The 17,032-nt window shown below is 38.6% G+C and overlaps 1 protein-coding gene across 1 annotated transcript in view; it reads right to left on the bottom strand.

Annotated features, from left to right (window-relative positions):
* The window catches only part of FREM2 (FRAS1 related extracellular matrix 2), a 117,561-nt gene that overhangs the window by 20,945 nt on the left and 79,584 nt on the right, over nt 1-17,032 (bottom strand). Inside the window, exons 7-16 of the mRNA XM_058800068.1 lie at nt 14,348-14,497; nt 12,199-12,408; nt 11,808-12,005; nt 9,637-9,801; nt 9,373-9,555; nt 5,824-5,954; nt 4,757-4,915; nt 3,554-3,857; nt 1,508-1,639; nt 580-911 (exon numbers count right to left, since the gene is read on the bottom strand). Coding sequence (XP_058656051.1) covers nt 580-911; nt 1,508-1,639; nt 3,554-3,857; nt 4,757-4,915; nt 5,824-5,954; nt 9,373-9,555; nt 9,637-9,801; nt 11,808-12,005; nt 12,199-12,408; nt 14,348-14,497 — 1,964 coding nt within the window. The remainder of the gene's footprint in view (nt 1-579; nt 912-1,507; nt 1,640-3,553; nt 3,858-4,756; nt 4,916-5,823; nt 5,955-9,372; nt 9,556-9,636; nt 9,802-11,807; nt 12,006-12,198; nt 12,409-14,347; nt 14,498-17,032) is intronic.

Genomic DNA, 17,032 nt, shown 5'->3' with positions numbered 1-17,032 from the left:
CTTTTCTTTCCACGTTACTATGGATTTCTAGAAATAATTTTCTAAAGTATACCTGAAGTTCTCTCCAATCTCTTGCTTTTAACTCCCCAACCAGTTTCACAGCTCTGTTCTTCAACCGTTCCATACTGGCAGCTTTTTTTGCTTCCTGAACAAGTAACTTTCTGCTGGGTAAGGTGAGAGCACTGTGCTGTCTGCACTGATGGGTCGTCTTAGCCAATGAACAAGAGATCAGCAAAGCCAAGCTGCTGGTAGGACACTGCAGTCCATTGTTATTAGCAAAAACTCTGTCCACCATGTTTTAAAACTGCTTTCTAAGACATACCACAATGAACATTAAATAGTTATCACACATCTATGTGCTAAAAGTAATTCTTCAAAAGGCCTTCATTTTAAGAAAAGACTAAGTTGACTCACTATACAGTAAAAGGGGGATCGGTTTGCTCTAAAACACCCCAGAACTGTATTGTGAGAAAAATAATAACGAATTTCATGCAGAACAAATGATTCTCTTATTTCTACTAGCACAGATGTATTCTGAGGGAAATATTTTATTACAAGAATACAGTACAAAATCAATACCTGCCCGTCTGTGCCAATGGTGCCTCCACAGTCTGTGAGGAGCTCAGACATGTCATAGTAGCTACTGAACTCCCACAAGCAGGCTTCCAGGTTCAGGTTGCGGTAGAAGCGCAAGGTGTTGGAGCCTCTGATTGTTGGGCTGTACTGATAGGGAATGGTCTCTCCAATCACATCTGGATTCTTGGTAGCGTCAGTTAAAAAGCCATGGTGGGTCTTCACTTCTGTGTAATCCAGCAGGTTGGAGCACTTGTGGTTTCCAACTCTAGTTCCATCAGGGCTAAGTGTCAGCTCAAAGTTGGAGAGCTCTCTTGTAGAAATAACAGGCAGCATGCCTAAAAACATTAATTTATAGCACTATCACTACATGGCAGTTGTCAGACCTCCTTAATTTAGCCAGACTTTGTCAAAGACTAAGCATGTTATGCAGTGCTTTTGTATTTTGTACTTAGACCAATTACTGTACTCCAGAATTCAAAGAAAGTTGATATGCTAAGTATGAATGAGAATTTTACCCACAATAACTGTCTGTATACTACGAAAAGACAAATAAAATATTTCTAAACATATTAATATTTAGATATATTAATATACAACATATTATTAAATAAAAATAGTGTGAATAGTAATTAAATGGTATATTTCTATGAACTTCAAAGGAGATTTACAAAGCTTAGGTCTAGCCCAATTGATGTAAATTATGCAGTTAACCCGAAAATGCTGTTCTTCACATCAGAGACTATGTACCAATACAGCATCTTATGCATCTTGTTGCAAACTGCACTTACTCATTCATAACATTTTTCTTTGGTCCTACTGTTAAAAGATTATGTTATTAACTTGTCTGTTTAAAATGACCTGACCAGTAAAATAGCTCGAATAACAGCATCTTGTATAAGTTCTCCTAATTCCACATCTGATTTTCTCATACCATCAATATGTGGCATTGTGACTGTCAGTTTGATGAGGTTGGCATAGTCAGGATCTTCTGGGCCAGTGTAGCGCAGTTTGGCAGAGAATGGCTCTGCTCCAACTACTCCTGATATACGAGGCTGACAAAGACCTAGTGGGAAAAAGAGAAAACAACCTTACTTTATGTCCATAGGAAACAATCTATACTTTTCTTTCCACTATTTAAGATGTACTTTTCTTGCATGGTACAGGTATTCAAAACAACGAGACTTTTCTTCAATGACAGATAAATACTTTGAGAAGTATTCTCCAGACGTTTCAACAGGAATTCACTCAAAAGAGGATTCAAACAGAAATGATTACTTGATAACAGGATCACATTTTCAGAACAAGGTGATGATTTTGCATTGGTGTCTTTTCAGTTGCATGTGTCAACCTCATTTGCAAAGCCAGTGCCAAGTGCCATACTTTCTTACAGAGGTCTTCAGAGGCATATGTTTTACTTCCTACCACCATCCTAAGTTTTATGGAAGATACCTGACCACTGTTCGGTTGGTTTTGGCATTGGATTGAAGTATGCAGTGATATGTCCTCACAGAAATTCATGAGTCTCCTGATCCACCACTAACAAAAGTGTAGTTAGAAAGATTGTGTCACAGGACATGTAGAAATATTCTGCTTAGAATACAGTCAGCTCCAAAACTGGATCAAGTGGCTTAAGGCCTTGTTAATTTGAATTTTGAATTTCTCCAGGAAAGGGGGACGTGTAACTTATTTTGGAAAACCTTTCCAGTGTAAGTTCCATGTGCTCCAGTACTAGTCCAAGTTTGTAGGACCAGAAACTTAAGTTTGTAATCATGTGATCTGAGATGTATGCAACTTCTAGTTGCATGGTTCAATGGAGTAGCGTCTGCATTCTGGTTACTTTGTCATATGATGGCCAAAGGATTGCAAGGCAGATGTGGAAAATCGAAACAGTCCTCTTTGCCCATTTCTAAGGGGTTTCAATAAAAGAGGAGGCAGGGCCCTCCTCTTGGAGAGCTTATTGGCTCTGGAGGACTCAATGTTGCTCAACATCTCCAAGTATGAAATTTCTGTCAGGACAAAGCAAATTTCTTTTCTGCACATGATAGCTTTTTGGTTGGTTGGTTTGGTTGGTGGTGGTTTTAGTTTTGTCTTGTTTTTTATTTTGGTTTTATTCTTAAATGTAAATATGTAAATTATGTAAATTACATTGCTAAAGAGACTAAATACCTTTTTTTTTTTTTTTGCACAATCTGAATTCCTTTTGAGAGTTTGGTCTATGCACTGCAGGTCAGGCCTCTTCAAAATGGAAAACATTCAGGATTTTTGTAGGTTGCTTTGATCGTTGCACTTCTTTCCTTCCACATCACAAGTTAGCTCAGGTACTGGAAGTAATTCATGCATGACAACTCAGTCCTGAGCCTGAGCTAATGAGCTCTGCTAATTTTTCAAGTGTAATCCAAATAATGCATTATTAAAATAACAAAGCCATTCTGTCTCATGTAACATGAATAATTATGAATGCTTTGACCAGGGAAAAATTTTGTCCATGCCCTGTTATTGGGCTCAGTTGCTTCAGTCTTTAGTCAAGGAAGGCATCAATTCTCAGGTATCCAGTGAGGCCTGAATGCTAAATGAGATTTTGCTTCTGGCTAGGCTTTGATATGCCACTCCCATGTGGATTCTTCAGTGCCTAACAGGAGCTGAGACTGTACTGCATCATTACTGCAGCTGAATTCAAAAGTCAACAGAAACAAGGTTTCACTAATTTAATTGCCTGTTATATATTGTTCTCATGAACATACAAGTTTGCTATATGGATTATTATTTAAAGACATGGAGAATTAGGAGAGAGGAAAAACTTTTTCTTTATACAATGCTTTGCAGTGTCAAGACAGTTTTTGCACCACCTCTATGAACAGCAGAAGAAAAGCTGACGTGGTGATGTTAAAACACCTGACCATGTAACCAGCTTTTTTTAGGATTGAATTTGGGATCCAAAAGAGACCTGTGGATCTTGCAGTAGGTGATGATGCCTTACCTTCTGATGTGCTTATAGTGACAATAGGGCTCATAAGCTCAAGACCCTCATTCCCATCTGAATTCACAGCCCGAGCTGCACACTGGACACGAGAACCAGCTTGGAAGTAAATGGAGTCGAGTGTAATCATCTTAGAGGAGGTGAAGAAGGTGTCAAAGTCAACCTCCTTCATGGGGCTGGTCACACCATCGGGGCCCGTGGGGGCACTCACAAGCCAGCGGTACCGTGTCAGGGTGTTGTTGATGCTCTCACTGGCACAAATAGAGCCAGTCTTGTCAAAGTCCTCGTACTTAGGATTACAGGCCTGCAGAACAAGGCAGATGTGCTAAGAATTTATTTGCTTCACAGCAAAGAAATTTCAAGTCATCAAGAGTCACAAAACTCAACCATATGGAACTGACAATCCCACTAAATCTCATAAGAAATCACAGTTTATTTTTACAGTGATGTATTTAGCACTGTTAGGGTAGATTAAAAGGGGTATCTAATTATGCTTACTGAAATAAAAAATATTATTTAAAATTGATTTATAGGTGAAAACGTGGCATAGCTATGAAAGCACAAACTACACCCCCACGTACTACTTTAATTTTAATTTGTCCCTTTGATCTAATTCTGCAAATACACTTTGCATTTAAAGACTTATTTTCTTTGATTCTTTTTTTATTTAGAACCATTCAACTTGTGACATTCCTGTGCAAAAGGAATGAGTGGAAAACAAACTGAGGATGGACAAAACATTCTTCAAGGTATATGAATAATTATGTAAACTTTTCAGTTGCAAGACTACTGGTGAAAAAAATGAAAGAAGCCTGTATTCCCTTCAGCACTCATTTTACAGTCTGTGGCAGTCATTGAAAACAATGGTTCATCTGTTATCTCCAGTGATATTAAATCTACAAATTAAGGCAGGATAATGCAGGAAACACTAAGGTCATGCAACCACAGACACAATGTGTGTATCAATATTGCACTATTCTTAGTGAGGAACAAGTGAAACATCTTTCTATGCTTTTTCTCCTCCTGAAAATGGATTCATTACCCAGATAAATTAGATTAGCTCTAAGGATAATTCTAGCTCGAAGTAATATGTGTGACTAATATGTGTGACTCATCACCATATCGATTGATACTGGGTGTATAAATCCACTGAACAAAATCCATATACTGATTTTGTTCCATTTTTTCCACAGAGATACTCACTGTGATACAGATGACAGGATAGCCAGCAATGGGACTGGTTCTGTCTTTGGCTTTAGAAGTATCATCATATATCAACAGAGATGCAACTTGAGGGACAGAGGGAAAGGTGACATCTGCCATGCTGTTCATTTCTTCAATGTAAACAATGGCCTTGGCTGTCTGACAATGAAAAATACAAATACAGTTCTCTGTGAAAATTCAAATAAACAAGCTGGATCTCAATCAGAATATGTTTAGCCTTCAAAACATTTTTCCAAATGAAGTTCTAAAACCTCAACTGGATGAGCTACTGAGAAAGGGTTGAGGCACCAAAAGTACACTGCAGAGTGCAAAAGGAAGAGCTAAAATGAAATTTTTCTTTTCAGAACAGTGAAGATCCCAGACCTTTAACCATGTCTCCCTGCTTTTTTGTTATCACTTCAGTACTCTGGTAGAACCTCCTATGTGCAGTGTATGCTTTAATGCCTGGTGGAAATGGGGTGTTTGTCATCAGCAAAGGCTGTGTCTCTTCTGTTTGGTGTCTGGAGTCAGACTATATATGGTGTGACACTGCTGAAGCAGACAGGCAGTTTCAAGAACATTTTATGCCATATCAGAGGAGTATACTGTTAGAATTAAAAGTATGCAAGATACAATGCTAAATAACAAGAATGTGTGGCTATTTCATCTTACACAATAAGAATAATATATACATGATTTTGACAGGTGAAGTCATATTTCACCTGAAATTACTCTTTTCACAACACAGAGGTTGTATTCCCAGAGAGTGTTTCTGAGAGGACATCAGTTTCTAAAACTGATTATACGAGCAGAATATGCCTGGAATGATACCCTGAAGACTACAGTCTTTCATTGAATCTGTTGCCCCATCAACATTATTGTCTTGACAACAAACTGTTTTGTTTAGGTGTTACTGTGACAGCTAGAATGTCCTTTTTGTCTTTTTAATATACAAGCCAAGATGGTGTGAACAAATCTTAAAAGAAGAGTAAAATGATGAGCCAGAAAATAAGTAAGAGGTCTGTCTACCAGATTTTGTTGTTCAGGACTTTGCATGAACTTGTTACCTGTATTTCTGCAACCATGTTCTCATCAGGCTTCAGGTGGACAGTGAAGGCTTCTCTCATCTCCCTTACTCCATCAAAGAGAACTTCAATCTCCACAAAGTGCTGTGTTTCACCCTCCTTGAACTCAATTTCTGAAAACATGAGAGACTTAAAAATAAACCTGTTGATCACAACAACCTTTGATTCTAGGCCCAGCCCTCAGGGATGGCAGTTAATACTCACTTTTCAAATTACAGCTGTTTGCAAATTTAGTTTAACCTATTTGAGGCTACAAATTATAATAATGAATAGCAGTGGACACATGTAGAAATCACTGAAAATAAGACATAAATCAAGACATTTGCAAAGCTCAAGATTCAGTCTAATGAATCTTAATGTTTTGAAAATTATCTGTGACTAATTACATAAATGTTGGTAACCTATGTGAATGACCAAAAGATCAGAGTTCTAAATAAATGGTATCCTACAAAATGCAATAAATACAATGGTATATACCAAAAATAAGGGAAAAAGCTGCAGCTCCACAAGAGTATTGTATTTTGAAAATCATTGTCTCTGAAAAAATATCGTAAGTCATGGTGATAAAAAGTTCAACCTTAGCTGATTGTATTTGGTTTGCATGGCAAGGCCTTGGTAGTGGGAAGCTATAGGGGATTCTGCAAGCAGCTGCCGGAAGCATCCTCCATATCTGACAATGCCAGCTGGCTCCAGGCTGGACCCACTGCTGGTCAAAGCCGAGCCCAGCAGTGTCAGTGGTAGTGCCTCTGGGATTACAGATTAAAGAAGGGAAAAATTCCTGAACCCCAGCAGCTGGGAAAGAGGAGTGAGAGTATGTGAGAAATGACTCTGCAGGCACCAAGCTCAGTGGAGAAGGAGGGGCAGGAGATGCTCCAGAAGCCAGAGCAGAGATTCCCCTGCAGCCCCTGGTGCAGAGCCTGGTGATGCAGGATGCGCCCTGTAGCCCATGGGGGCCGACGGTGGAGCAGAGATCCATCTGCAGCCCATGGAGAACCCATGATCAAGCAGATGAATGCCCAAAGGAGGCTGGGGCCCTGGGGAAAGCCTGCAGTGGAGCAGGCTCCTGGCAGGACCTGTGGCCCCAGGAAAGAAGAGCCCACAGTGGAGCAGGTCTGCTGGCAGCACTGGTGACCTCCACACTGGAGCAGTTCATGAAGAACTGCAGACCACAGGAAGGACCCATAGTGCAGTTTTTGATGAAGTGTTTCCAGTGGGTGTGACCTCTTGCTGGAATAGGGAAGGGTGTGAGGAGGAAGAAGCATCAGACATAACCTCTGATAACCAGATTGCAACCCTCATTCCCTCGAGCCAGTCAGAGCTAAGGAATGTGGGAGTGAAGCTACCCCAAGAAGAAGGGAGTGGTGGGAGGAACGTCTTATTTCTCATCACTGTGTTCTGGTTTGATTAGTAAAAAAAATGAAACTAATTTTCCCAAGTTGAGTCTTTTTTCCCCATGCTGATAACTGGTAAGTGATGTCTCCCTCTTCTTATCTCAACCCATGAGACTTCTGTCATATTTTCTCCTCTGTAGCTGAGGAGGGGGAGTCATGGAACAGCTTTGGTGGGCACTTACTGCCCCGCCAAGATCAACCCACCCCACTGACTATGTTAGGGAGTACTATGATCCTTGACTGTATTAACTACTAAAGAAATAAAAAGTACAGGAACTATTTAACATTTGTGCCTGGAAAGAGTGAGAGTGATAATAACCAAAATAATAAGTGCATTTCTAATATTTAAAGGATGTCAAATTTACTTTGAAGATGTACAGAAATAACCAAGAGAAACTTAGGACTGGAAGAACTTGCAGACAGTGATGTTCTCACTGGTATATAGAAACACCATCATAATCAAAATATATAGGTGATAAAGACGTCTGCACTCTAAAGGGACAGGCACAAAAAGCAGTAGTGCATTAAAGCTGAAATCTATATGGGAAATAAGGCACAATTAGGTGATAAAGACTGATCAGTGAAGCAAAATGTTAAGAAACACTTCCTCTCCAAAAGACCAGATGCCCTTTCTAAAGAATTTATTTTCTCCAACCAAAGTTATTTGGATCAATACAGAAATAATTCGGGAAAACTGGGAGAATTTTGCAATCCACAGTGAGTCTGATTAAGTGACCTAATGATGCTTCCAATGCCAAGTGTTATTAAGCCAGGGAAATACTCTTTATGGTAATAAACATATGAACTCTCAGCTGAGTGACACCTAGGAATTTTACTGATTGTCAGTTTGCCACACTTCCTTCAGAAAGCCCAATTAATGATGTGGGTTTTGTACCTATGGCTGAATATGCAGGTTCCCTAAAGCCACAGGTATTCTGAAACTTGTGGGGAAATTCTGCACATCACAGACCTTTCTCAAAGGCCTGGGGGCAGAGGCTGAGAGCCTCTTGCCCTGCAGTAATAGGTTTCCCCTGAAAACCTTGTTCCCATGTGCTGCTGGTGCACAGCAGGGAGAATGTAAGCAAGACAGTGCCTACTGGTAATGTGCATATAGGATAAGTTTCAGCTGACACTACAAGTTCCTGTGGTTTTCAGGGGGAAAGAGCAAAACTCTAAAATGCAGGACTGAAGTGACTGGAATTAGCAAGCTCTGGGTTGATGATTTTCTTGTGGCCAACAAATTGCGTCTTCAGATCTCACTAGTGGGAAATGCCACTGCTGTGGAATTTGAAGATACAGCGCAATGTTGTTGCTGGATGTTCAAAGCTAAGTCATGTATTTCAGCTGGACTAAATGCCTAAATAGTTTATCCAAAACTATGAAAACACTCCAGCAATGAATGATTAACCTTAAAACACAGAGCACTATCATGTATTATCATAAACTTTAAAAGAAAAAAAAATCATAACGCCATAAACTGCATTAGTCATTGCCTAAAGCAGGTAGGTGGGCCATTAATGGAAAGAAGTTTATCAGCTAAGAAATTTCTCATTCTGTTGTACAACTTCTCTCCTCATTCATTAGTAGTGTGGAGCAGAAGGCAGCGAATTCAGAAATACAGAAGGAAAGCTTTATTATTCAGAACATAGAAAAATAAAAAGAAATATACATTAATTCCTACATACAGCAAATCCCATTATCTTAATGAATTGCTCAAGAAACAACCACACAATCATATCCTATAAGTAGATGTTTCTTCAGAGTAATATTATTACACTCTGCAAATATAACTAAGGTTTAAGTCACACATCTTCCACAATTTCTTGAGCTACAGATGTTTTCAAAGGAGTACAGATATTTTCAAAGGAGTACAGATATTTTCAAAGGAGTACAGATGTTTTTAAAGAAGACATTTGTAAATATCTTCACTGATAATTGGCATACCAACAGCAATTGGCTGTTTTATACCACAGGGAATGGGGTATTCCTCTTCAAATTTAGTTTGTCCACACTGAATAGGAAAATGCATTTTGGGATGTGGTTGCAAAGCATTCCAATTGCAAAGTTATTTTATTTTTCAAAAATTATGTTAGAGTCATGAATAAAAACAAACAGCTTGATCTGATAAGTATGATCCTACCTTCTGATATAGGGTGATAGTCTTCTCCAGAAGTAGCAGATCCATCCTTTGTATGAACTCTCACAACGGAAATTTTAGAAGTGTCTCCCAGACGAAGCACTGGGATTTTCACAATTGCTACTTGCCTTGTGTCCTTCGGTTCACTCACACTAAATTTGGTCTCACCAAACTTAATGATAGCCTCTGTCATTAGAAGATAAAAAAGGGGTTTTAGAGCATGCAAATGGGCTTCCAAAAGCCAGTAAAAATAAGCTATTCTCTTACTGTCTGCGTCATCCCGAATCTTTATCAGTGTCTCGTTTTGCTCGCCAATAGAGGCACCAAAGGAAGAGTCACTTCTTGGAGTGCCAAGAACCAGGCGTAGTTCTTCCTCCTCCTCATGGAAAGTGTCATCCATAAGCACCAGTGTGCAAGGCTTCTCAGTTTCACCTGCAATCATTCTGAAGGTAGTTATCAGGCAGAACTTAGGTGTTCTTTGCTCCAATACAGCACTTCTCTCCAAGGCACCTGAATCCTGCTGGCCAAGGCATCCACCTTGACACCATACAAGTTAACGAGCAATGACAGCAGTGAAAGCAGAATTAGCAATCATTACCTTTCTATGGAAACTCATTAAAGTGGAATCCCCCATTTTTGGACTTCTGTAAGACAAGTTTCTATTTGGTATGTCCACTTTACATGTATTAGTCCTTTTGTTTTACCTAAGAAGAAAATGCTCCTTCTCAGTGATTTCTTCTATAGAGTCCACTTAAAAAACTAAATACTCGCATAAGGAAACAGAATAATAAAACCTTTCTAATGGTAATAGTAATTACTAATTGCCATTACTAATACTAATGGCAATTTTGTCCTGAAGTTTTATATTTCAAGTCTCTTTTGATTGGACACTCTTCAACTGTTTGGACCTTCACTTATATTATTCTGTTTGACTTTAAAGTCTTTTGAACTTCCACTGATTCCAAGTGACAGTGAATGTTGCCTTTAAAATGCTTTGGAGTATCAAACCTTTCAATTTTGCACTCACAAATTAATGTGCCCTGACTTCCTGACTTACTAGATGTTCAGAAAATTGAACATCTTTTCTTATGTCTTTTACACAAGCAGCAAGACCTCTGAATAGCATTCAGTGTCTGGCACCCAGCATGACTTGGTGGGCTTTTCCTCATGGGACTGACTCCTACATCCCAGACAAAAGGAAGAGTACAGCAGGAGAGAGGTGAGGTCAATTTACTGTATTTTTTCATCATTACACATGCAAATAAGATCAAGGCTCTTCAAGATGAAGAACCAGACCAGGATGCTGACTGTGTTAATTTTCTGAGTTTGCCTTTTCCTCTCACTATAGAAAATCAATTATCCCTTAAGGAGAAAGAAGAATGCAAAATACTCATACTGCTTATTGTTACATGGAAACTGTAATGAAACTGCTGCATATTAAACATGCCTAAGAAGCTTATGGAGTAAAAATATAATTCTAGTAGACTTGTTTGTTACTTGTCTTTGCAGAGAAGTGGTAGGGCAACACTCAAGAAAAAAGTCACTTCTAAGTGGCCCGGATCCATTAATTCTTACTAGCTGGACTCTTTCCTGGTTGCACAGAAGCAATGACAAAGGTCTAGAGTACAAGACAGCATGAAAAGTTGAGGCCAGCCCTAAATAAAGACAGAGTGAACAACTCACTTTTTCAAGTGATACATGTCTACAGAAATACAAAGGTTGTAATTTCTGTGATAAGGATATACCAAGGATTTAACGCTGAGGACAGAACTAGTTTAAGACTTGTAAAAAATATCACATGCGTGTAAACTTCAAAGGCTAGAAGACCAAACTGCCTTCTGCACATGTAGAAAGAGTTAGGCAATATTCTTTCAACATAGTAACATTTGATTTATTTGCATTTCATCTCTGATGAAATGTGGGATATTAAGAACCTGATATTTGTGGGCGGTCTTAGGAAAGCCTTGGTGGGAGAAAAAAAATTCAAATAGGAATTAGGAAGCTATATACCTGTTGAAAGATCTATTGCTCATTTCAGTGCACGTCAAATGTATTTGCCAGAAATCTGCTTAACAAAGAGCAGAACTTCTGAAGTTTCCTTTCTGACAGCAGATCTGTGCTTCTACTGTGCTATGCCAAACCTGCTTTTGCTATCAAAAAGATTCTGGCACTCAGGCTGAACCTAAGTGAAGATATGCTCTTTTGGTTTTTAGTGATTATTGCTGTAAGTCAGAAGTGAAGAAAATAAAAGCAACATCATCCCATTGTGCATGAAATAAACCTAAACCTTTGTTTTCCAGAGAGATCTTTTTGGCACTACTTTATGAGAAGACACAATTAAAACACAACAAAATAACACAAACAAAGCAAAGTAAAGCAAAGCAAAACAAAATAAAACATGGTGACTAAAGGCTTCTAAAATACAATCAAGAACTTACCAGGAAGGAATGTGATGATGGAACTGTCAGTATTAGGGCGTTCTTCGAAGTCCATCATAACCTGAGCTGAAGCTTGCCTTGTATAGCATCTCACAGTGGATGTGTATCGGATATCCCCACTCCTATATATCATGGCAGAAACCTGCCCATCATTTTCATTGGCTACATACACAGATGCCTTAAACTGCATCTTTGGCACTGGGCAGAAAAACATAGAGAAAGCACATGTAAGGTATAACTGCAGAAGCGATCATATCTTCCCTCCATCATTTCACATTTATTTACGCCACACTGCACCAGATATAGAATACAAACGGCCAGATAGCAAACGACTTAACACATCATCTCCAAAATATGAAAAAGTAAAAAAAAAAAAAAAAAAATTCCTCACAATCAGACACTGAGTCATTAATGAAGATGGTGGTCTTGCTGGGTTCTCCAAGGGCAGCATTCATGGGCATCCTTAGCACAAGCTCAAACTTCTCTGTTCCTTCCAACACCGGCTGTCCAAGATCATCCAGAATTATCACACGAAATGTCTGCATATTGACTCCAGGGAAAAAATCCAGGTTACGACTGATGCCTACATAATCTACTCCAGCTACCAAAGGAAAAGACATAAAAATAGCATTACATGTAATAAAAAATAAAAATATCTATAATTAGGCAGTTAAGTGTAGGTAAATATTTTTCCTTTATAACTTTAGTATTTGCCAAATTCTGGCATTCATGTAAAGCAAAACTATCTTTTGGTATTTAAGTTGGACTACACAATAGAGTAAGTCAATATTTACTAACTTTTTGTTTAATGATGATTTGAGTCACAAACTGAGGCTGATTCTGTTCTGTTGTAAACCAACAGTTTTTCCAGAAAAACTAATGAAATTTGCTTGAAGTGAGAAATGAAAGTAAGCAAAAAGCTTTGAGAGAGACTCTGGAGATGAAGCAAAGTCTTTTTGAAAGAAATTTCATACTATTTTGTAACAAAGATGGAAGTTTTAAGAATAATGTAAAAAGGAAAGGAGACAAGGCCAGTGAGCTGACTGGGGGAAGAACTGTTGTTCAGAGGAGTTGTGCAAAACAAAATGAATGGAAAACAAACAAGTCAAATTCTTATCAGAACGTAACAGGTGAGGTCTGCCACCTTACTCTTAAAGGAAGATTGATCTGGGTTTGTTTTCTTTTAAGCAAATCAAACCAATCCATAACACATCAATGAGAAGAAGGCAAACAAAACAAGATAGCGACTAAAACATGACACTGTCATGGAACCAAGGCATTAAAGGTATCCAGGACTTTAGGGAAGGACTTAGTTTTAACAGTAGTTTTTGGGGAGAATAAAGAGCAGAGCTCTTGAAACAAAGCTTTGGGGGAAACACCTAAATTGAAATGGAAATCAGGTTTGGAATTCAGTGAATTTGACAAAATTTGATCAGATTGAAGGCCGTCATCAGATGGGGACTTGCCTAAAAGCTCTGTTGTACTCCCCTCGAGTTAAGCCTCTAAGGCAGGAGTGCAGGACTGAGAGCTCAGAGCAGTAGATAAACTGCTGTACTGTGTAAGGCAAAGAACCAGGTTCATAGTTTTACAGGCAGCCAGCCATGTCAGAGCTTTCATGCTGTGACCAACAGACTAGAGAGCTCAAGAACTGAGACATTCCCAGCTTTTAATCCTAGAGGACCTGGCACAATGAATGAAGATCCTTACTGTAAAGAAAGATATTTTTTACCAGAAATAAAATAACTTAAATATTCAAGATTTGATAAAGACATCAGATCATAAAAGCAAGTTCAGAACTGAAGGAATCATGTATTTTTTCAGACCTAATAATTTTCTTTTTCATAAGAAAAATACATCTATGTTATGTATATTGTGTTGTGCATACACCATACATAATATATTATGTTTAGATATTTCTGAAATAACAGTAAAGTTAGACTCAGGATAAGCATCTAAGGAAGATAATTGTTCTGCTGCCTTTATATGAATATCCTAGTTTAAACATTATGAAATGCTTTGTGAAAAAAATAGAGTGTGCTAACACTTGATTCTGCCAACAAAGGTTCTGTAAAAGCATCCAAGAAACACACAGCTGAAGCAATCCTGGTAATAATTTCTCATTGCCTATAGTAATTGCCATAGGTAATAATTTCATTGCCTACAGTAATTGCCATAGGTAATAATTTCTCATTGCCTACAGCATGCTGCCAGTGATTGTAATTGTGCCCAGAGTATGCTCTTGAGGCAGCAATCAACCGCCTTTGTAGCAGTCTTTATATGAAGATTTAAAGGCATTTCTCTTTGTGCTATACTTCACAGCAGCTCTTACTCCTGCTTCTCTGAAATTCTGTAACCACCAAATTTGCTCTAAGAAGAAGAGATCTAATAGCAAGACTCATACCATTTCCATTTTATGTGGTTGAAACTGTACCAAGACCCACTGAACCAGCACTTGTGAGATGTGCCAGCACGTGCCAGCAGTGTGTAGCAGCATGTGCAGAGTGGCAGCAGTGTGAAGTGGGAGGGAAGCAATAACTCACCCTCTGCAGTTACGGGCTCAGACTTGCGCGACCGCACCGTGACAGAGGCGGCTTTGGACAGATCGGTTCCAGCCCTCCAGACACGCACCTCAATGTAGCCAGCACTCTCATCAACATAGTACTCATCATTTCCAAAGTAGAATGCTGGTTCTGGTGAAAGAGGAATAATGTCCACAAATGCTTCTTTACCTTACACTGAAGTTAACAATAGACCATAAAATCCACCTTAAACAGTGGAAAGCACTTTGCTCATCTCAGTAAGTGAAATAAAGCTTCTTTTTTCAATTCTTCTAGCTATTTTTGGCTTCTTTTCAAGTATTGGTTTGTATGGTTTCAGACAGCAATTGTTATATCAGCACTGTGCTCTTTTTCTTGCCTCCTAAATTTTCAACTTTTTGTGTCAGCTAATATGAATCTGCGTACAAAACCAAACGTGGTATCTCATTAAACTTGTTTTAGTTGAGTCCTGTGCACAAGCCAGAAAATTCCTTGCATTTTTCACTTTGGTGCAAACATATGAAGGTGAGATAACGAAACTTTAACTTGAATGTTCTCACAGATTCCTGTTGCTAAAACCAGACTGGAACATGACATGTAACTGGAGCTGCTCTTGGTAATGTTTTCCAGCTAACTAAAGGCTCAAATACCTAATTTTAGTTCTCCCACATCTAGCATTTAAAACAAAATCAATCTTATTTCATGTAAACTGAAATGTGAACAGGCTTTATCTTAATACTAAAGCTCCACAGTTCATAAGAAAGAAGAACAAAAAGCAAAGGAGATTAAGAGCTATTCCACTTAACAGACACATTGTTTGGCTTCATCTTTTCCTCCCTTTTACAGTTTTCCTACCCACAGTAATTTCACAATGTAAAGAGCCTTAAAAACATAACCCAGCTTCATCCTGGATGTATATCATCTCCTCTTTTCTATCCTTTCCATTACGGTTTCAAACATGCAAGATTACCCATGCACAGCCAATGCCTCAGCTTTTCCCACTGCAGAAATCACAGCTAGCACAGAAAGACCTGCCCAAGTTCTCCTTGCATTTCATCACAAATTTCTTATCCTGTCTTGTGAGAATTAATCAGCATCATGAGGCTACAGTATCACAAATGTGTTTGAAACACCATGCAGCATACAGCCAACTAGAATTCAGTAGGCAAAGATCACAGCAATTGCTCAGTGTTCTATGAGCAGCAAAAAAAGAAATCCTTGAATATTCCTCATCAATGAAAAACTGCAGCTGCCTCCCTACTTATCTGCTTAAACTGAAATCATGCAACAAATTAATGGAACTGAATGTATTTACTGAGAAATGGTGCAGATTCATAGACCTGTTTGAGCATTATCAGTCATCAACCTTTCCAGGATGAAAGACAAACTTGGAAGAAATCTAACTTTAGAAAATGAAAACGTTGTCAGTTCCAATTTTTTTTTTTTTTTAATTCAAGAGTATGTGTATTTCAAGATGAGTGTATTTGTGTGCACAGGCAGACATCGATTTTACTTTATTGGTCCATAGAGGCTGGCTTGTCAGTAGCTGTTTTTATGCTTGGAACTGCGGAGCTCTTATCTGAAACATTTTTAATGGGTGAACAGGATACACCCTCTACCTTTTGTGTAACTACTATTAACTTTTATGAGAGTTCTTACAGGGATACTGAAGCACTAGATATTAGATCTGCAAAGCAATGTGTAATTTCAGACATAAAATGTTCTTCTAAACTCTTAAGATGGACAAAGACTTTCTCAGCCTCTAGCCAATAAAAATACAGAATACCTACTAAGACCAAATGGTTGTTAACGTGCCAATAGTTAGATAAAGGCAGTTAAAAAATTATCAATTCTAATATACGTCATTTTTTAAACAGGTATGCTTAGGGTTCAGCACACTTTCCAAGCCTAATCTTGTTCTTTTGTCCCAATGGTTCCGGAACTTGATCTGGACTTGGCTGCACCTCATTTTAAGCACTTCAGTGAGAGGTACTCACATGGAGCCTGCTTGCTCTCAGTTTGCAAGGACAAAGATAGCCACTGCAGGTTTCCCAGCACAATGAGCATACAGGAGGACAGGTGGAATGGCTCACTCACTACAACCTGAAAAATCTGAGCAGGTGTGGAAGCATTCCCTTCTACTTACTGGCTGCATAGGGAACTTACATGATCTTCCTAAAACTAGATGGAAGGCATAAAATAAAATACTGTTTGTTTCTTACAGCATTATCCCAACACTTGCTTTACTGCTGCTGAAGGAGAATCCTCACATATTATTCATTCCTGTAGTCACAGCCAAACAAAAAAAATATATAAACCCTCAGCTAGCTTGCCTTGTATTTCAGAGTGAGTTTTTCACACTTTTTGAGGTATGTATGTTCAATGAAAGACACATTCTGCATGGTTACCCATCCTAGGAAACAAATCCTTACAAATGTTTTCTAAATTCATTTCCTGTAAGCTGTGTTAGTAGCTCCCCAGGGGAAGGAGCAAAGCCAAGCTCCTAACAGGGAAAGCATTGTCTGTCTCAGGTCATGTCTGGAAAACACTCTGCTCAATGACTGCAGGCTCACTTACAGCAGACCTTTAATCTAGTAATCACTCTGAAGAGAGACTACTGCAAATTTAATGGTTCCTCTTAGAGAAATAAGAGGAAGTGTTCTAAGGGTTTTTTTGTTCAGACCCACA

Source organism: Ammospiza caudacuta, chromosome 2 (assembly GCF_027887145.1).
Source record: "Ammospiza caudacuta isolate bAmmCau1 chromosome 2, bAmmCau1.pri, whole genome shotgun sequence".
In the NCBI taxonomy this organism is placed as follows: Eukaryota; Metazoa; Chordata; class Aves; order Passeriformes; family Passerellidae; genus Ammospiza; species Ammospiza caudacuta.
The sequence above is the reverse complement of the archived record's forward strand: the minus strand, read 5'-3'. Positions and strand labels throughout refer to the sequence as shown.